Here is a 23,207-nt window from a genome sequence, read left to right on the forward strand (position 1 = left end):
TGTTTTTAAAATTATTATCGACTTGAAAATAATTTTAGTTTGCTGTTATACCTTTTTAACTTATCCTAAAGTTGCATCAGAGTGTGCACTTTCTTACAAATTTCATTGGTTATTTCTATATGCTATATCAGCCCTCATTTATATTTTATATATGTGCAGTGCTTTTTTCTTTTTTTTTTTACGTTTAGAAGAGTGGTTAATAAAACTCTTGATTTATAAAACATTATTATGAAATACACATGCATATATTTATTTCACCAATAATATAAGACATTTTTTAAATTGGCGTCTATTATTTAGGAACAAATTATGAAAGTTTGAGTGAAGTTTTAAAACTGAATTGAATCATTTAAGCAATTGCATTTCTGTTTCTGGAATTTTATTAACAGAAATATCAAATAGTTAATAATATTTCAAGTTTAAATTGTTTAATTACAATAACTTTATGAGAGCTTGCACCATACTGAGCTACTGTAAAATATAGTATCTACTCAAGTATTATAACGTAACGGAGCGTTTACAAATGTTATTGAAATATCCATCAAACTTTAAATCTTATATTAACAATACGCGATTTATGGTTCATACTTTAATTAATACAATCTTATTTTTATTGTAATAATTTTAAAATATTAATACGTTTTAAAATCTGAACAAGAGCAATTTGTTAAATCATTACGAGATCAGACGAAAAAAATTAAAAAAATAGTATTTATGTATAAGTACACCATTTTAGAATGTAACATACAACGAAAAAAATGTACATCTAGAATTCAACTATAACGGAGATATAATTTAATCAAAACTTATTTCAACCTCACAGCTTTAGTTTGATTGAAAGGGTATTAATAATAAATGGTTTAACTCAATGTGATGATATCTCAATAGACCGTGAAACTCTCAGAAATTTTTCGGTGGAATTAGAGTAGGGAAATTCCATTTGGATTTATTTAAGAAGTCTGTCGAAATTTAGCCGTCCATACTATTAGGCAAGCATAGTTATGCGGTTTTTTTATATTTTATTAAACTCATTTATTGTTTATGTTAATATAATTATAATTGTATGGTCAGTGATTCAATCAATAATTTAAGTTATTTAGCGCAAAAACATTATAATTTTACTTTTATCAAAAAATTAATCTCTTTTGTAAAAAAAATATATTAAATTACGAATCGTAAGATTACAAATTTGATAGGGCAATAACATTTTTACGTCCTGTGGCGAATGCGTGGACGAAATACACTAAAGTCTACACGTAGGTACTTATAAGTAAACACGAGTATTATATTCGTCAACACTAATAAATACTATATTGCTATCAGAAATTTTTCAATGCTGTGTTCGGAAATAATTCTGGATAAGGTATTAAATCTTTTGAATACAAAAATAAAAAGATCTGAGAATTGTTGTCAATAAAGGCTCATGAATTGTGATCTTAATAGAAAAAATGACGAACAATTGGTATTTTGGTTAAACATATAAAGTGAGCTTTAGATTATTACATTATATTTGTATTTTTTAAAATGCATTAAATATTTATTTTGGTACATACATGCAAAAGTGTATTTACTCGTACCAAAAAAAAAAAAAAAAATCATCGATGATAATATTCAATTAGAACGTGTTTGATTATTTGACCGTAATTTTTTCTATTTCAACTATCGAATATAGTAGAGACGGGCAACTTAAAGTAGCTAGAGAGCCGATTTATTGAACTTTAAAATCTGGAGGGTCAGAGTAAAGAAAGAAAAAAAAAGCATTTTTATAATTTAATTTTGTAGCTGAACCAATACAATAAAATATAAATATAAATATAAGTACCTTATAGCTATTTCAGTTATGCCGATATGGATATATATCATTATTAACATTTAGTAATTTAGCTGCAGTGAAATACTAGTTAAGAATATAATATCTATATTTTACGATCAGCGTAATAAAATTAAATACAGACAAACGTTAAATTTTTATGAAGCAATTTGAAAATGTAGTACGGGCCAGATAAAAAAAAGTATACGAGTTGCCTATCCCTGGAATATAGTATAAAGTCACGCGTGCGAAATGATAGGGTTTACATACAAAGGCTGATTTAACTTTTTTATGGCTATAGACACTAAACATTTTTAGCCCTAATTATCAAATATAATAGTATCTTAATTCATTGAATTTTTTAGACGATTTTTTTCTCATTTTTAATTATTTAGCCAATTTTGGAAAAGTTTCAATGGATGTCTACTAAATATTAATGAAAACCTACAATGAAAATTGTTTGAATAACCATTATTAAAACCATTGTTATTATTAAAAATAATATATTATTATTTGTAAATATAAAATAAGAAATTTTCTCATTTTTTTATTCATACGATTAGTGTATTTTAATGAAACAGTACAGAATTTTTTTGCCTCCTAAATGTTGCTTATCTAAGCATTTTTCTATTCTGCTTGTTTGGAAATCGGCTTATGTACACATACGCTGTGTATTTACATATTGTTGTTATAATATTATAAGAGTGATGTGGCTAAATTATTATTTTGGTGCAATTGCTACTTTAAAATTTTGTGGTGGAATATTTTAACCAACTACTCACTAAAAATTAATTAAACATGTCACTGTATTTTAATATTATATTTAAATATGCAACATACAAAATAAGGTATAATTTATATGTATGTTTACTGAAATAATGAATTGAAACTGTTTTGAATGTGATAAATTAAGTACAAATTTGATAAATATTATTATTGTGAATAAATTCTTACAACCGCACAAGGGGCATCATTTCAACTTTTAAAAGGGTGGGGCAACTGATTAAATTTGCTGAATTTATAATATTTAAAAAATTATGGTTATCTATATATTTAAATATTTAATATTTATGGACGATAAACTATCAATAAAATATTTTTTCGGAACAAAACATGTAAGGATTAGTAATGAATAATGATGTCATGATGATAAATGAAGAACGTTTCAATTTACCCAATTAAATAATAACATTAACAGGTTAAGCGCTAAGACAAAAAATTCAGTTTTGAATATAGTGCCACATAGGGTTGACCCTTCGATGTAACTTGTACATTGCGCCATGTAGAGTTTTGAAGCTCATCATGCAGTACTTGTTTTTGTCGCCACGTAGGGTCTTCAAAACCTTAATTTTACATGTTTTCTTAATGAATTCAAATAGAGCGTGGCCCGTAGGACAAGTTTTTAAAATGGTTCATTGAAATACCATGGCGTTTTAATTATATAGCCATGTTATAATATAGTTTATATCAAGAAAATTGTATACGAGTTATTTTCATACGATTATTTCTATTATATTATGTAAATATTCGTTAACACTTACAAATTTAATATAATATTACCATTTTTACTCTGTACTCATTTCTGTTCAAACGTTTATGCGTGTATCGAATACGTTTGAATAACATTAAACATACGTAAACATAGTGAAAAAATACATTAAGTGTTAAGAGAGAATAGTGAAAAAAAAAACGTAACCTAACCATAGTTAAAAAGTCCTATAATTACTGCAATTAGACAACAGTAAAAAATGCAATTCGTCAACTAAATCACATTTTAGATTGTTGTAAATGCCCTAAAAACATTAAAGATGTCTTTAAATCTGATGCAACTCATTCAACTGATACAAGTATGTGGTATAAATTTTAGTTTTATTTTATGATTTTATCACAAGGTAACTTAAAAACGGTTTTAAATCCATGGATACTCACTTTCTTATTGCTAGTTGTAATTTTTTAATTACCTACTAGGTAGTAAAATACAGGTACAAAATTATCATTTATCCGTGAATTTAAAACCTTTTTAAAGTAATTCTACACATAGTAATCATGGTAATATTTGGTGACTAGATATCCAGATATTTAATGTAATTATTATTTATGGAAAAATAGAGTAGATTAATTATTTATCAACACTTATTGTTTTTGAAACATGACATACTGTAATTTCATATATGAAATATATAGTGTTAAATCTTACTGTGTTTAAATCTTAACATGTAACTTTCTTGATAAACAAAATTTAACTAATAATAAACTTTAAAAATTAAAAATAAAACAAAATAAAATTAATTTAATGACTAATGGGTCTTATTAATTTAGTCTACCTAAAAAATGTGAAATATACATAAAAATTAAACATTTATAAAAGAAAAACAATTTTTTTTAAAATACTGAATCTTATATTTAATAAAATGTTCAAACACTAATTATATTAAGTTTCAAATTAAAATCAATTAAAATCCTTTGTGTTAAATGTTGATGACCGTTGGAATGTAAATTTTTACATATGAAAAAGCACTAATAATATATTTTAAAGTCTTACTTTTAATGAAAATTACAATTCTCAAAATAACTTAGGTATATCCAGAGGTGGATTTATCTTTTTTACGACTATAGGCACCAACAATTTGCCGCCCCTATATAGGCGAAGAAGTTATAGTACCCCTTCCGAAACACCTAATCTAAATATTAAATATACTAACGTATGAACATTCGTTTGAATTTTTAGACTATTTTTTTCGTTTTAATTAATTAGTCTACTTTGAAAAAATGCCATTGGATGTTCCCCAAATTTTAATAAAAACAGATTTTCATAATAACAGCATAGGATCATTAACATACATTCGAATTAGAAGTATAGTGTGGCAGTGGGGATATTTATTTTTCCCCGAAATTCTGACGATAACATATTAACAAAATGCACTCATTATTATACAATTATTTTTCGTAAATATAAAGTAAATAATTTTCCAATTTTTTTGGCATACGTTTAATGTTTTCTAATAAAACATTACAGAATTAGCCGCCCCTAAACTTTGCCGCCCTAGGCAGATGCCTACAGTGCCTAATGGGAAATCCGCCTCTGGGTATATCAATACCGATGACATAAGATCAATATATTTGTTTTCGTGAAAATGTGTTACTAGTATTATGGTGACGGTACATAATTGTTATTTTAAGAGAGAACGGAAATGTTTGACGAGATCAGAAGAATCTTTCAAGACTATTATTTCAATATATATAATTTCCTTACTATTTTTGTGTATTATTATAGGCGTTGAAAATGTTTGCAGAGCATTCACTCTTCCACGAAATTCTTGAAAAATTCCAAAACCTGCTCCCTTAATTATAGGATCGTCCACTGTTGAATTACTTTCATCCCAAAAGATAATTTCATCAACCATTCAAAGTTCTCGTTACACTCGTAAGTGCTATACAATAAAGAAATCGAAATAATAAACACAAAGGTAAACGGTAATCGAAATTATAACATGACTCTCTAGGTATAACATTTTTGTCACACCTGTACCGAAAGTTTGGTTTTCGACCACGGTCGAAGCGTTGGAATGTCACACTTATCCGTCCAGCGGGTGGTAAGATGGGAATCCCATAGTGGCGGCCGGTAAAGTAGAAATCCCAAAAAGTGCGTAGGGGGAGGGAAAGTGGAAATCCCTATAACACCGTGTAGTAAAGTGGAAATTTCCAAAAGCCTCGTATTCCCAGCACAACCAGAAACTTAAATGTATACCACGGTCCATACAGAACAAATTATCGGTTAAATATTATACACATATAACAACCTCTTTGCATGACAAATAAACATTTAAACATATTTCGTTTTTATTGTGCCACACAAGTGCGTTGGACGTTACGGATAAATTTGTTTTGCGCGGTTTGTATAATACCGAATATAAAATTCGCACAAGTGTCACGTCGCCGTTCAAATTATCCTATTTCGTGTTCTAACCGGAGCATCCGATAACGGTGTTGGCGTGTGATGTTCGAGAATTTTCGATCGGCGCGTTATCGCGATACGATTATCACCGGTCCGTGGACGCCATTACTCCGGAACTTTTTTTCGCCGAAACTTTCTTTGCGAACGTACGACTCGTCGTTTTTCCCGTGACACCGGCCGTATGTTTTTGTGATTGCGGCATAGCATGGTGGAGTCGCCATCTCCGGGGACAACTTTGTGTGTGTGACGACTGTTCAAACTGTAGCTGATTCGTGTCCGCGAAATTTTCTTTCGGTTATCGTTGTGCGCGGAGAAGCCAGTAATTGTAAATCGAGACCGGCGCCGCTGATTAACCAATTCTTCTGCCGGTTGTGGCGTTCGTCGCACGTGTGAACACAGACGCGTGGGTATAACCACGCAAACGCCAGACTGTCCAAGGTATCTTCCGTTATATTTGTTAAAAATATTATATTTATTTTTATACGATTTGTCTTGTTATATTATCACAACGCGTTTGGAGCATATGTGACTTTATTGTTATTTTTAGATTTATCATATTTATTATTACTTTTTTTGTTAATACTACTATGTCGCTTTTGGCCCGTTTATTCCGGTATTTGTTATGATTTCATTAATTATCTTTGTTAAGAGTTTTTTTTTATTACAAACGACGCGAGTACGTCACACAATCGAATCATTGATGGTTTGACTGCAAAGCGCGCAAACAAGCATAAATACGAAAGATGACAACCAGTATAGTCAGTGCCAGTATATTAGTAGTAAAATCTAGTATATTTTTTACCCGGGCAAAGTATAAAATTAGCACCCTCTCCCTTTGTTATGTCCAAAATTATACTTATGTACCAGTTAAACTCTAAAGAAAAAAATTGAAGAGAATAAAAGAAAAAATATACCTATTTGTTAGATTAGAAAAAATATGTATTAAATAAAAAACTTTAAATACAAATTATTACAAATTAATACATGAAAATAATCATTATACAATAATCAAACAAATTATCATTAAATTTCGATTTTTCTTGTTTTTCTGGCGGCAAAATCGTTTATTATATCGTCATAATCTAAATTTTTGGCAATTTGATTTTCGATTGAAATAATTGAATTTGATAGTTGTTACATGTTGAAGAAAAATTAATTTATCAGTATTGTTAATCGGGTTTTAACATCATGTGTTGTATAATTATCGTAATTTATAGTTTGTAGATATCCTATTAGCAATAAAATATACTACAATGAGTCGTAGAAATATATTTATTAGACAAATAATATCTATTGGGTTTTTGAGTTTTTCCCATTGTTGTTATAACCATAAAGTCAAATGGAATTAGAAATTGTAATTTGTATAATACTTTTATTATAAAATGAATAAAAACTATTAATATATATACACAACTTATTTTGTAATTTGGCGCCCCTCGACCAAAACTTCCGGGGCAAGTGCTTCGGTTCACACCCCCCTAGATCCTGCCTTGTATTTGTAGTGAATCATTAACTTCACCATACATGGTTAAAACGGTAAATGCTGTTTCATTAAATCTATTGCCTGAAAAATCAAAAGAAAGATATATAATAGCTTTGAGATACTTTTAAAATTGAGAAAAATAAATAAAACCAAATCGTTGTCGTAAAATGTGTTTTTTACAAATTTTAATAAATTATTTACAGAAATTAAACCGTTAATTCTATGGTCTATTTATTTAATACTTAAAAGAAAAGCATGAAAAATATGAAACATAATATTAAGGTTGGTACTTATTTAAAATTACAAGTTTTTTTAAAGAGAAAATCGAGTGGATTAAATGTAAAAATTCCAAAGTTTTGACTTCAACCGATATAAAAAATTCATTGAAGCTCCTAATATTCAATATTTAGTAAAAGTTAGGTTTATTGGCTATTCATTCTCCGTTCATTTATTACGATATATGTAATATTAATTTGTGAAATATATATTACATATTAAATTTTTCTACTCAAAAACAAATTGTTCACGATCATTTAATATTAAAGGGAGTTATATGATATTTTTAAGAATTACATGGATTTATGACCCACAAATGTAACGTCAGATAGATTTTTTTTTATTTATAAAAACGATCAATGCATCAAGCAGGTTATTGAAAAAAACAAAATTGTAAATATGCCTAAAGAAATTGCAATATATTTAAATTTACTGTATTTCCGAGCTGATACAGGTCGTTTTTTCGGCCGAACTTCAGCAATATTACTTACCGATTCTGCTGGTGATGTTACAACTAGTAGTGGGAATAATCAAATAGAATAATCGAATGATTTTAATAATCGAAATAATGATAACAGACATATTTATCAAAAGCAAATCAATTAAATTATTCGAAAAATTACGTGTTTTACTCATATCCTATTGGGTACTAAAGTAAGAAGTCGACTGTCCATCAGTATTGTATTGTAATTGCTAAAAATAATAAAATTATTGAATTTAATTGAAACTATAGGTACCTGTTTGGTAAGGGGCCCGGTTTTATAATTTTTGAGAGGGCCTATAGGGATTTTCCCGGTATCCCGGTGGGCCAGTACGCGCTTGATACGCGCTCATAATGAGCTCAATTTTTATGGTATCGATATCTAAAGATCACATATATAGAAATATGTAATATACCAAAAATAAAGTTTATAAGGTTCACATAATAATGATTGTCATAAACTGGGGAGGAGCCAATATCTCCTAAATTTTAATAAACAGTGAATGTGTATTTAAAAGAGAATATTATCTGATTTCTGAGTACAAAATAGTAAATAAAAATTTACGATTTACCGATTTTAGCATTTGATCATCGGACAAAGAATTGCCGACTTTTAAAATTTCTTAAGGTGGGGCATTCGCCATAGTCTGTCCTCCCTCAATGACGCCCCTGCTCCGCACACTATATCACATAAACTAGTATAAAATAATATTTAACCCAAGCAATGTATTTAACTATTGTCTCATGAAAAATAAAAATGAAAATATAATAATAGAAGGTTAATATTGCATATGTTTGTGTGTGCTAATTTAAAAATTAAGAGTGTTAATCAATAAGTAAATATACCGAGTGTCATTCGGATTTTGTGTTTTTAATTAAATAAAACTTATTTCAAAATATTTCGCTTTATAAAGAGATTAATATATTATAAATATTGTAATTTATAGTTGTTACTGTTATGAATTAGAATGAAAACTATACGAGTATAGCTGTTATTTGCAAGTATAATTTTAATTCCACCAACGGTTTAAACTTAATTAAAAAAAAATATGTCAAGCAAATTATTTAACTGTAGCATTTTGTAATTTTTCATGTGTAAAATATAATCTAACATTTAAAACATTAGTAAGAAATAAATTACAATTGTTATCGTTACAAAACTTTATTAACCCTTTCCGAGTACGATTAATTTTTAAGTAAAAACACCGAAAACTTTTGGTGTATGCACCAATGTAGGTACTTATGTTTTTATTACATTATAGGTGCCCACGGTTTAAATCGAATTCACATGTGTTATTCATTGTTACTGTGTGTTTCGTTCTTATTATGTTTTTGTCACTGGATTTTTATCTATATGTTAGAATTAAAAATAAAACATAATATAGTGAAATTGTGGGAAACCAACTGATAGTTTGATAGTACCTAGTTGCTAATGTGAGAACCAGAAGCACAAGAATGCATAAAACTCACTCGGTCAAGTAATAAATGTTATGTCGGTATTTTTTAAAGCCCTATTTTATTATATAAATATCTAATTGTAGTAATTGAATAGAACACTTTGTTAATACCAATTTTTAACGGTGAGTTCTTATCATTATTTCGATACGCCACCGGGCCTGAGTAAATAGTAATAATATACAAATAACGAATGTCTGGAAAATAAAACAGTTTGAATTTTCTGTATTTGAAATTATCAATTCATAAACTACACGTTAATATAATTAAATGAGTGTTAATGGTGAAATTATATAATTTTATTAAATACGTATATTCATGCATTACTCAAATAACTTCGGTTTTGTGAGAACTATACTTTAATTAGGTAATAACGAAACATTTTCGCAAATATCTAGGGTGCAGTTCAATATTACAATTATATGTCCGTGGTCCATTTTTAAGTAGAAGCATTGAATATCATGTTACATTGGATTTTTTTTAATAATTAGAAACATGTTAGTTATTAAAAAATAATACTTTATATAATGTAAAAGTAGCGATTTTATTCTGTCGAAATACCTAAATGACGTAAAACGAGTTTCTATAAATTATATGCAATTGCGTTTTTACCTGCGAATTATTTTTGTGTTTGATAAATAAACGAAACCGATGACATTCCTTTACGAGCGTACACTTTTATGTACTATTAATTTAACTATTTATTTATTATAATTTACAACGCTATATCACATATCATGATAATCACTTGCAGATAGGAATGGGACCGGACATTTGAACTCGATTGTACTTAATATTAATATATATTTTTATTATATTATTATATACATTATGTACTAAAAAGTTATACAATTTTCAAAATAATTATTTGATATTTCATGTACAGAGTAAAGTGTGAAATATATATTAGTTGTACCGTATATTTTTGGGTTTGTATTATAAAATCATTTTATCGGTTGAAATTTCAAATGATAATCGATAATATTTAATAATGCAATTAAACGTAGTTTATGGTGATGTACTGTAATGATGTTTATAGTTTTGAATAATTGGACACGGGCTGCTCGCACATCCGAAAAATTAATTTCCAATATAACTATGAATAAAAATATTATGATATATACTCCTACTCATTTTTGACTGATAATCTATACAAACTAGCATAATACATAAATAAGATGAAATAATAAAGTATAATAAAGAGCTTGATTAGGATGAGGGAGGGAATCCGTTCAGCAACAGTACCTCATTTTTAATTTGATGGGTTCATAATGAGAGAACCGTTTATATTTTATATATTAATATTATTTTAATTTTTTTAACTAAGAGTGTCTCTTGGCCATTTTCTTTTAAATGTTCTTGGTGAATTGTTAGGAATATTGATAGAGGACGTATGAGAAATTAACAAGTTTTGGTTTAAATGGAGTTTAAAGTGAAATTTTTTGTATTGTTGTGTTACTATTTTGTTTACTACAGGAATTTGTAGGTCTTTATTTAGCCTTAAATTTGGATACCATATGACTAAAGAATAATAATAATTGTTTTATGTATTAAGAGTTTATTTTTTATAATTATCAAACGGGATAGTAATGATTAAAATATTTGATATTAATTTAATTATACTCATCAAAAAATCCAAAATATTACACTTATACATTACTTCAATACGAGCTTTGATTAAAGAAATATTTAAATATTTAATGTAAATTTGTGAAATATACTGTCATTGACAGTTGGAAAATACGATCGATTATTTAATTATTAAATAAAAATAAAAGTATTTTTATTTAATTTTACAGTCCATGTACAAAATATATAAAAAAAATATAATTTTTTATTTCAAAATACGAGGCATAAAAGTGTAGAAAGACCTAGTACGCAATATAAAAAACAGTATTTGATTCATTGATAAATATACACAAATAAATCATGTCACACGATTTAATATTTAGGTAATTTATTATGTTGTTAATTGATGATTGTTAATTGAAATACGCATATATAATAATATTATTTATAAAACAAAACATTGTTTAGTCTCATACTGCTGTTTTCCAGTTGAACGGCAACAAAACATTGCGGATCATTAAACATACGAGTAGATAAGCACAAGTATAATACGGCGTCAACTAATCTTCTCAAAGCGTTGTTCAGGTCGGGTATCACTGATTACGCAGACTTTTGGTTGAAAAATTAGTATTTAAGCTCAACTGCTGTATCTCGACCACATCAATTTCCAAAATATACTAAGTAAAACGTCTAAAAGACAAATGAACTTAGAGGAAATTGAAAGGCACCCATATCTTCTATAGCGTTGTAATATAATTTCAAAATTACTCGAGGTTATTTCAAAAACATATTCGGATATGAAAAACGAAAAAAGTTAGTATATTTCGAATGAAAAGTCTCGCGTGCCACACCGAGGTCAAATAATATTTGCTTGGATTTTAAGCAATACAAATTTAAAGATTCAATCAGAATTCAAGTATTTACATAAAAATTTCCATTAAATACAGTTACGACATAGTTGTACTATCGCATTCTGTTTCAAAAATAATACCTAGTAAATACCTATCCTCCTCATGATTACTCTTCTGTTGCTTCTTATATAAATCTAACTTTATTAGCTAAACGTAAACACCATTTTGATAGTAAATTTCTGAAAAGTATAGAGGGGTAGGTGGACATCTGTTTTTGGTGCAAGATTTTAAAGATGTAAATTGTTTAAAGAATATCCTAATTAGAGAAAAAATTATTAGCGGTTATAATAAAGCTAAACCAAACATACATTTATTAATAACTCTGAGAAACAAAAAGTTGAATAGTTAGTTTCCTAATATTTAAATTGCTTTCTGATTGTATTATACTTTGCCAATATTTAATTATTCTGGTGGAAATTTGTTTTTGGCCTCAAAAAGATTAAAAAAAACTATTTGCGATCCATTCTTACAAATTAAATAAATTTACTGTTCATAATATTCAACATTTTTGGCTTGAATCTATTTCATTGGATGAATGTATTGACCAATTCCCTTTACAGAAGTCAAGGAAAGCATTTTTATAAAAATATTATAACTAAAGTAATGTACTTACGTAATTATTTACCTAGTATTTTTATATAATAGTTTTAATTAATTAGTTCAATTTTACTTAATTAAATGTTAATCCTGATAACAAAATTGTTATTCTTATAAATTTATTTACATTTTTATTAGAACATTAATATTGTTTATTATTTTATTTGTATATAAAGTTATATTTAAAATATTGGCAGTAAATTATTTCATTATTTTTTCTATGCTTTTTAATAAAAAGTGAGGTGCTCTATAATAATTCACTTATAATAAAACAATTTCATGTTTATAAATTTAAAGTTCTGAATTTTAGGGAGGTTTAAACATACCTTTGCCTCAGTGCGCAAAATTTCTTAATCTGGCCCTGCACGGATCTAACCTTTAATTTGTAAAAGCTATACATTCAATAATTAACGTACGCTATTTTCTATATGTTATATCTATTATTAATTATTCATCATGCTTTTGTTTTTACCATTATTATTATTTCTCTTATTATCAATAATTTAAAATGTAATACATTTATTTTGTTCAAAGGGCTCAGCTCTTATGTTCTAATAAATAAAATAAAACAAAAATATAAGTATAATTTGTTCTTAATAACGTCAGGTGATGCGATACTGGTCGTAAATTATTTTATTTATCATGTACTTAATGCCTTTGTATACATTGTATAATATAATTGTATACTAAATATGACCTAGCGCGTAGGATGAATAGTGTTTGAAAATAGCACTACAGTTATATAACCACGTAGGCAATCAACAAACGTAGTTTTCGCTTTGTATATGAGTATAGCAGAATCCCGAGTCATGAAAAGGTAGACCAGAAATTGATAACAATTATGCAGCACTGTGATTTATATTTTATTAGCGTAAAATAACATCTTTTTAAATATTTTAACAATTATTGGGTAGAACTTCAAAATAATGTTTATATCATAAATTTGAAGTTTCAATAAAATACTCAATTTAATACAAGGTTATTTATAGGCTATATTTAAAATAATAGTATACTTCTTTATTCAACGAGTTTTTTACATAAACAATTAGCATTATGACGAATTGTATTCATTTCGTGGATTACGATGATATTTATTATATTCAATATCATATTTTTTTGTACCTAACAATAATCATATTTTTTTGAGTATAAATAATTTGGTGTATTAATACAAGGTTACTCGTTTCATATTTATTAGCCATTAATATATTATATTCAATTATGTCTGAATATCTTAGCGAATTCGTTGTTCTATTATTGTAATTATATAAAATATCAGCTAATAAATGTGTCAAACCGAGCAAAGCAGTACTAGTATGTGGTACTGTGTTAAATATCTATTTAAAAATTCTGTTTATATTACTTTATTTTAATTTTTTTATTAGAAATATTAAACATTGAAGTAATTTGCTAAATAAACCAGATTAACAATAAAAAAATTAACCAGATTATGTTTCAATTTCTAGTTGGCTAGTACATATATATAATACAATATATAAAAGCTCTTATATATAATAGGTACTGTGAATAAAGTTACATAAATACAAGATGATTCATTTTACGGAATTGACTAATTTTCTCAGTTATTTTTTTTGCTTACTCTACATGTATAGTTTTCGCTTAATATATTATCAAGATAATTAATTAATTATTTTAATCATTGATGTTTTATATTTTTATTAATTAAATTTTTTTATTTAAATGTTACACATTTTATTTATTTATAAATTAGGAGTATAAGCATCCATTTTAAATATATAAAAATCAAGATAAAATTGTGTTATTAAAAATGTTGAACTTTATAAAAATTTACAAACAAATAAAAAAAATGGATAAAAAATATATACACTCCGAATATAATAAATAATACGATTAGAAAGAGATAAAAAATACTACTTTTAAATCGATTTACTCTGTATTATACTATAAATGTGTTACGTAATATCTACTCATATATTATTACAATATGTAAAATTAGTTGGTTGTATTTTGAATGAGAAAATGAGTGTATAGTTGAATACACAACCTATTATATTATATTGATAATAAATATACATGCAGTGGAATCTTTATAACAAACGAAACTCAATAAGTTAACATTTTCGATTAAAATATTCTTTAAAAATATATTTGATAAAATTATATTCTACAGTCAAGTTTTTTTCTTCTTTCATAATGAATTTAGTTATTTAGATTCTACTTAAATACTTTAAAATAATATGTAAGTATTACTACTATATCTAATAAATACATACATAGTTCTACATTTAATGAATTATTTATTTTTAATACGATGGATATTTGGTTATTTATTTTATATATTTGGAAATATATTGGTTATTACTAGGGCCCGGATTTTAATGCACTTAAAACCATATAAATATGCTCTAAAAAATAGTCAAAAAGTTTTTAAAAAATGCATTTTATCACAAAAATGACCTTAATATTGACATAATTTTTTTTATTTTTGGCATTATTTAACATACTATTAATACAATCACAAACACACGTAATACGAACATCGTTTGCGTTAATGTTAGAATTTGTAAATGAAAAAAAAAAATTGTATTTTTATTATATTATAATTTGTTAATTAAAAAAAGTGTTAAACGATTTTCATTTATAAGTTATTTTTTAGTATTAAAGAATCTCTATTATGGACGAAATAATAATTATATTATTATTATTTATTTGGTAGGAGAATAAATTATATGCTCGGGGGTGCCAATTTTTTAAATATGGCCCTGTATCTAAGAATTACTAATAAGACACAGTAGGATTGTATATGATCAACCAAAAAAATATGCACTTTGCATTGAAATTTGGGCCCTAGTTATTACAAATAAGCTAAATCATGAGACACGAGATGAATTTACAAGAATTTATAAATTTTTTTTTTTGCAATTATTTCTTTTACAATTCAAAGGTTTATATTTACTTAGTTACGTTATTACATCTTTCACACGTAATGTACTTTCAAACATTTTCAAGATAATATAATTTTTAGATTGAAAATTCTTACTGGTAACTATAAACTAAAAAACTATTTTATTTTACATAAATAGAAGTTTAATTTATGGATATAAAAATATATACAGATACATTTTGTTACACGCTTTGATTGAAGTTCACGCCATTAAAGTTGTTTAGAAATTTAAAATTCAAAATAATAATATTAAATTAAGTAAAGTAATCTCATAAGGATATATCTAATAGTACTTAGTAATTTACAAACATTATTCAGTTTGTCAGACTGAATGCAATATGTATTTATACATTTTTAATGATAAAACTATTGATTAAGAAATTGAATAATCATTATTTTTATTTTATTTATATTTTGCGCGTTCACAACAATTTCTGCTATCCGTTAATTAATTTTTATTTTTATTATATAAATACATAACATCATTATTGACAGCTACGGTGTACTCATTGCAGAACATATTATTACACGAATAAATTGGATTAAAATTGTAACATGTAAGTTAATATATCAAATATTTAAGATGTATAGACTACAGATTATAAAATATAGTTTAAATATAATACTCAAAAATAAAAATGAAATTTAAATTTCACATGAGACTTTGAACAATAATGAAAAGTGATAACAATAACATTTTTAAATTTAATCGTACCTATAATGTAAGTTTGTATAATTTTAGAACGTACTTATGTAGTTTCGAAAATGTTAAACTTCAAATTTGTTTTGAAAAACTATAAATTAAAACACTTTCAATCGCGAATGATAAACTATCTACAAAACGTTAGTGCACTGAAATGAAGGCCGAGGTTAGGTGCAGACTTTGTTTTACTCTAAATCTTCTCGTGCATGACACTTTAAAAAAATATTTTTTATTAATTCTTAATTCTAATATTTATCTACCCGAGTCAATATATTTTTATTCTATACAAGCTTCTTTCAATTTAGATTCCCTTGTTAATAGACAGAGATATAAAGACATTTGTTTTTTGTCTAAATTAGTAAATTGTGTTATATCTTGTCCAAAAGCACGACAGCTTCACTTTCACGTTCCTCAATTTCATTTACGTTTTTGTCCTACGTTTGAAATTTCTCTTCATCGCATATCATATGGTATTAATAATCCAAATGATCAAATAACCAGAGAATGCAATAATTTGAAAAATTTTGATTTGTATAATTTTAATCCTTATTTTGCATCCACTTAATGTACGTTACTAAATTTATCTTTTTTAATTTTTTTATTTAAAAGAAAATTTACAATCTGTACAAACAAATAAATTACATTAAGCAAATTTGATAACAAACAGAGATTAGATTAACAAGAATAACATGTTGAGGAAGCAACCTATTGGTAATACCTCTTTAATTTAATAGATCTCTACACCGTTTTCCCGTTTTTATTTTTTTTTTGCGTTTTAAAGTTTTAGAATATAAACGGTTCATTTATACTATTTATTTTAATGTATATTTCTATTTGAATTTCTTTTAACTTTTCTATAAAAATGAAAATATTTGGATGAGTTGTATAAAAGCTAGAATTAAAGTGAGAATAAAAATACTCGCATGCATTTGTGGCTAAAGTTGGCTCTCCTGATGCTTGAGAGCCTATACTTCAGGTAAATTCTGAGCTTCTTCACTTATAATTACGTCTACCAAATAATCCGCAAATCGTGTCATTCTTTCGTCGTCAGGCTTTGATTTCATTAAATAATTGACAAATTACTCATATATACTTCCTGGACTTAGAAATGGTAAACCGTAACATTGAACTAACCATATTCTAATACTTAAACCATTTTGTTAGATACTTCTTTTCCAAGACTGTGGTAAATGAAAGCGATATACATAGAGACTTTAATAAGTCAAAATTTAATAAGTTAATAAGTCGGGCGCAGTTAACACTATACTCTTTTAATATAGATAAAAATTCGGGCGCAGTTTACACAATACCTTTTTGACATAGATAAAACTTCGAGCGCAGTTTACAAAAAAAAAAAAAGATCGTTTGGGCGCAGTTTATGTATGCCCGTACGAATAATTTCAAACAAAACATGTATACAAAACAAAACAATATCGAAAACACTGTTGATAATTAATTTAAATATATTCACGTGCTTTATTTAGTGTATTCAACTGAACATATAGATTTAGACTGCTCTAGCTATAGTGTAGAATCTCCGTGTACATTGTAGATTTTCGTTTACTCTATCTAGTCTACCTAGACCCTAGAGAAGCAACCGCTAGAGCGCTCTAGATTTTGTGTACACTTCTAGACTGAATGTAGAGAGCTTTAGCTAGAGTAACTCTATGAGAAAAAATCTACAGTGTTTAAGCACCTACAGCGTTGACATTTTAAACCTCATCGAAGTACATGTTCATCTGGCGATTCCACGTCATTTGGTTGCCGTAAAATTAGCGCGCGTCATAAGAGTGAAGTCATTCATTTGGTCGCGAGCAATTTAATCGCGTAAGCAAAAAGCGCATATTATGAGAGTGCAAATTAAAAAGTAAAAATACATTTTTAATACAATCTAGTCAAAAAACCATAATTTCAAATTATTATTAAATCGACGTATAAAATACACTCTATTCAATATTATCATATATTATTATAGTCATAATTATACTAAATATTTTCAAATATTTTTTTCATAAATGGTCTTTTCTTTTTGATGGATAAAATGTTCGGGTACTAATGCATTTTCACCTTTTTGACTCAACACATACATTAACGACATAATATTTATTAAATAATTAATACAATTTAATTTAATTAATTTAATAATATATTTAGCAGACACGTTAAATCCCAAACGGCAGAAGCAAACTGACACTACCCAACACTATGAAACTGCAGTTTTAGTATCAGTATAATATTGTTATCGCCCTCAATAGCTAACGCTATTTATGTCCTTCCGCGATTAAATTGCTGACGACCAAATGACCTCGCTCTTGTAACGTGCTCAATTTACCGCGACCAGATGACGCGACACCTCATCATTAGTAAACATACATGCGGGCATTCCCCTAAGATGTATTAACTTGATTAAAATTAAAACACCACCTAACCCAATATTATCTGTTATTAATCTATTAAAAATACTTTATGTATACTTTATAGCTAAGACCAATCGAGTTTCATACCAAAAACTTATAACATAATACATGTTCAGTGTTAATTGATTACCTGTAGATCAATGCTCCTTACTAAAATTGTAATTAATGTAAACGATAATATACGATTACAATAAATTGGAAGTTTAAAAAGAAATACGTTAAGTAATGGATTTTACTACCTCTTTAAGTAATAAAATAGCAAAACTCGTCATCGGGTAGATACTGGTCAAAAGCGTATTCAGCGTCTATTTACGGTCGGAGAACTTTATAAGATAAATTATATAATATATATAATTGATAAAAGGCGTATGTAGGAATTTCTTGTGGGGAGTTTAAACCCCAAAAAAAATAAAGTGACATCATTATATTACAATTAACATTTAATTTTATAATCTATTCTATAACCTATATGCAGTTTTTCTAACTAAAATTTCATCTTAATATTATTGCTTTCCAACGGGGGTGACAACCTCCTAATGTCTCCTTCCCCTTGGACCCACCTATGGTACAGGTATGGGTGAGTGATATTACGCTAATGGTATTTTTAATTTAAAATCAACTATTGCTCTTAGAAAAACTATTCTAAGAGAAAGATGCATCTAAAATCTGGAAACATTTTATTTTAAGTCAATATTCAAGTGAACCAAAGGAATAATTTTAATTTATCATTTAATAATATCATATAAGTTGAATTTAAATTAAATATTATCTACATAATAGAAAACCCATAAAAGACATTTAAATTTGAATAATTTTAATGATTTCATAAAATTATATTAAAAATCGAGTAAATATATTAAACGTGATTCGTTTTGGGTTTAAAGAATTCGAGAGGATAATATATATTACAAGACTATTGGTAGTCGTGACTTATTGCGATCCATTATAGATCTATATATTACTTATAGAACTCTAGAACTTGGCATGCATGTGTATAGTGTGTTAACTTGATTTGTTTGTATAAAGTTGTAGCACAATTCGAAAGATCGCACTTTTAGGATATTACTACTTATAAATTATTAGCACCGATAGTTCCAAATAATGACAGCCATAAAAAGCTTTTTATATATATTTAGTGAAACTTCTTGCGGTGATTTGTTTGCAATTTCAATTTTCCATTTCAAGTTTTAAAAAAACGCGTCCATACGTTAATCGTTCTATTTGTCAAAGAATACATTTTATGCCTACAGCGCTGATTTAATGTATATAAAACGATATATACAAAAGTATATTTAGAGCACTTCAAATATCCGAAATCAAATAGTTATTGAATTTAGAATATTCAAAAGCTTTCGCTGCATGTGTCAATTACGAAGACTGCACACGCACTCGACGTAACACGATCACTAGTCATTTCAGTTCAAGTATGTAAAATGCACGCATGTATTACGCAATAAGTTAACTAAACACAACACATATACGTTTAAAAACTAAAAATATACCTTATATTTTATACCACGTATAATATAGTGCGCGTATACTATACAAGTTTACACGGCAGGTAAAAATACAAGCGGAAGTAAAGATATCTGAAATTTATTTGAGTCCAAATCGTTGATTACAGCGTATCGTGAGTTCACATGACAATATTAAAGTATATAACTGTCGGATCTATTAGAACTGTCAATAATTTTGGGTACATTAACATACATGTAAACATAAAGTTTGATTTTTATAACGAAAACTAAACTTCATATTATTATTATTATTATTATTATTAGCTAGGGAAATATGAAAATATCTATATAAGTTCTTCTTTCTGTAATGGTAATTATGATTTATGTAAAATGAATTTCTATGAGATTTATGCCCTTTTTGGTGTGTTCATTCGAGCCTGGAAGAAATTGAGAAGACTATGCATCTTTTTTCCACCTCTCATTTTTGGTACCTACAAATAACGTATATATCCAATAATAAAATACAACAAAATCCACTAATTTATTTTTAGTGTGACTTATTCTAAAAGAATCACTCCGTATATGTACATAATAATAATGCATATATGCATTGCATATATATACAAATGGTAAGATTACAGTTTATACGCACAGTTATGTATTACACGCCAGTGGTAATAAGTACTGGCTGTTTAATAACTATTATTCTTTCGAAAGTTGTACGTAACCCTCTTCTTACAGTTAATCGAATGTTTACAGGCAGAGGATATCCGCCTGTAGTTTATTTCTATAGGGACATTTTAATACAATTTTTAAATTTTATAACTTCTATGGGAGAAAAAATATTTTTCAAAATAGTTTTAGAAATGCATTAGGCGAATGCAAGTTTTTAATTTTCTGCTAAATTTTAAGATTAGAAAAACTTTATTATTTTATCCTTTTGGATATTACGTGTTGTTGAGATTTTTAGAGTTAAATTCGTATTTTCACAACACAAACATAAAAAAATCTTATAGTAAAAGAATCTTTATGTTCTACGGATATATTTTTAAAATATTCTAAATAACTTAAATATTAAGCACACTCTGTATTTTTGAATCATTTTGCATTTGCATATTAAATTTAGGAAGTATTGCAAAAATTTTATATTTTCATTTTTGATTGAAAATAATATTTAGTAAAAGAGTCATGCATTTATTTGCAAGGATACAGATGTCGAATTTAAATCTATTAACTATTTGAAAACCTATTTTTAATAAAAATAGTTTTAATACTTTATAAAATTTAAATTATCATTATATTTATTTACCTGAATGTGATTAGTTTTTGTTTAGCCTCAATTAACTAAGTATCTTGAGCCGTTCTTGAGAAGCCACAAGGGGGAGGCGAAAATATGTTGCATATAGGTAATTAAAATTTGCATATATATCCCATTTTTTTTCCTATTCTTGATACATGAGAAGTAATTCTAAGTTCTATAAACTTTATAAATAATGGAATAACATAAAAATATAGGTATCAATAAAAAAATGAAAACAAAAATTATTTTTTATTCAAACTTAATTAACAGTCAAACTTCAATAGGAGCAAACACTTTAGTAAACAGTAAACAGTTTTGACATAAAATTATCGACAAAACGATTTTTAGTCAACGATTTGCTCATTCGTATTTTGAGTTCTTATTCGGCTCAAAGAGGGGGTCCACCAATCGCCTTCCACCCACCCCCGTAAAACTGCCACTTCTAGGCAAATTATTGAATTAATAATTATCAATAAGTACTGAGTGGGTAATGTTTAAAACGTGTATTTTCGATATTTTCGATACGAAATCGATATCGTACAACTTATAACGTCACGATACAATATCGGAAAAATCGGAACGATATCGATACACAAAACTATATACCTAATGTCCAAACACTAATAAATATAATTTTCGGCGGCCGAACTTACTTTTATTTTTGTGATCGTCATACGAGTAGTCCAGATAATCGTAATCGTTGGTGGCCATCGAACGCGAGCGGTTGATCGTACGCCTGTGGCGGCGACGTGAAGCGGTCGTGGGTCGACGTCGGGCGTGTAACGACAATAATATTGTCTATCGTTCCACGAAACAGGTACTATTCTTTTTCCTCGTGTTCCGTCCGCTCTCTTAACTCTTCTCCGCGGACCGAATTTTTCTCACGGGTTTGCCCTCTCCGATTTTTGTCGGCCAATTGCGACGATCGACAAACGTAACAGTCGCGGTGCGCGTATCCGGTCAACGGTGATCACGATACGACCGCGGTCGTGTTACTGCGGCGTTTTGCGCGCGAGTTTTTCCGACACCGGACGACGGGGGCGGCAAAGGCTCTCGGGAGACGGCGCGCGTAAAACGGACCGTGTCGCTCGTTCGTCGGAACGTGGACTGACGCGGCCGACGAGGGCGCCCGTCTTCGACTTCCGACTCGAGTCCGCGGGCGCGTGGGGTGGTGACGACTTTGCGCGCGCGGTCCCGGTCCGGCCGCGTATAATTATAGACGCGCGCTAATCTTGGCGTGAACTGCGCGTAACGTTTGTTTCCATCGAGGCTTTTTCGACAATTATTTTCTTGTTTTCGAAAACGGATTCTCCGTTCGCTAAGACCGGTATGTTGTTGCGTTGCTCTCACTTTTTCGTATTTATATGTTCAAATATCATCGTGCGTGTTTTGTATACTATTCATAACACCATGAATGTACTCTCGATTTTTAAAATTTATTATTTTTCGTACATTATAATGTTTATGAAGGAAACAATATTGAAACGGAACAGACATGTATAAAATAAAATATTAAAAAAAAAAAAAGTAAAATTACAATGAAATACTATTTTTTTTATAAATTTTTTTTCGGACATTGATAAATATAATGTTTACGATTTAATATCGATGTGACTCATGCACTTTAATAGTGAACTTATCAAACTAATGTGTATCTATAACATGTACCTCAGTTTGTAATTTTTTCAACAGTCAATAAAATACATAAAAACCAGTTAAATATGTACTACTATGTGTAACAAAATTATATAATTTGATTAATATTGACATTTTTCTTACTTTTATAATTGGTAATCCGCTCGAAGATGATTGTTTGTCAAAGTGGGTAGGAGGACACATAAGAAATGTCTGAGTCAAACATTTATGT

General features: G+C 27.6%; 1 protein-coding gene across 1 annotated transcript in view; it reads right to left on the reverse strand.

Moving 5' to 3' along the window:
* The window catches only part of LOC112691638, a 34,595-nt gene extending 11,939 nt beyond the window's left edge, over positions 1-22,656 (reverse strand). Inside the window, exon 1 of the mRNA XM_025565975.1 lies at positions 21,994-22,656. Coding sequence (XP_025421760.1) covers positions 21,994-22,051 — 58 coding nt within the window. The 5' untranslated portion in view covers positions 22,052-22,656. The remainder of the gene's footprint in view (positions 1-21,993) is intronic.
* Positions 22,657-23,207: the final 551 nt, after the last annotated feature.

Source organism: Sipha flava, unplaced genomic scaffold (assembly GCF_003268045.1).
Source record: "Sipha flava isolate LNK unplaced genomic scaffold, YSA_version1 65_pilon_pilon, whole genome shotgun sequence".
Lineage (NCBI taxonomy): Eukaryota > Metazoa > Arthropoda > Insecta > Hemiptera > Aphididae > Sipha > Sipha flava.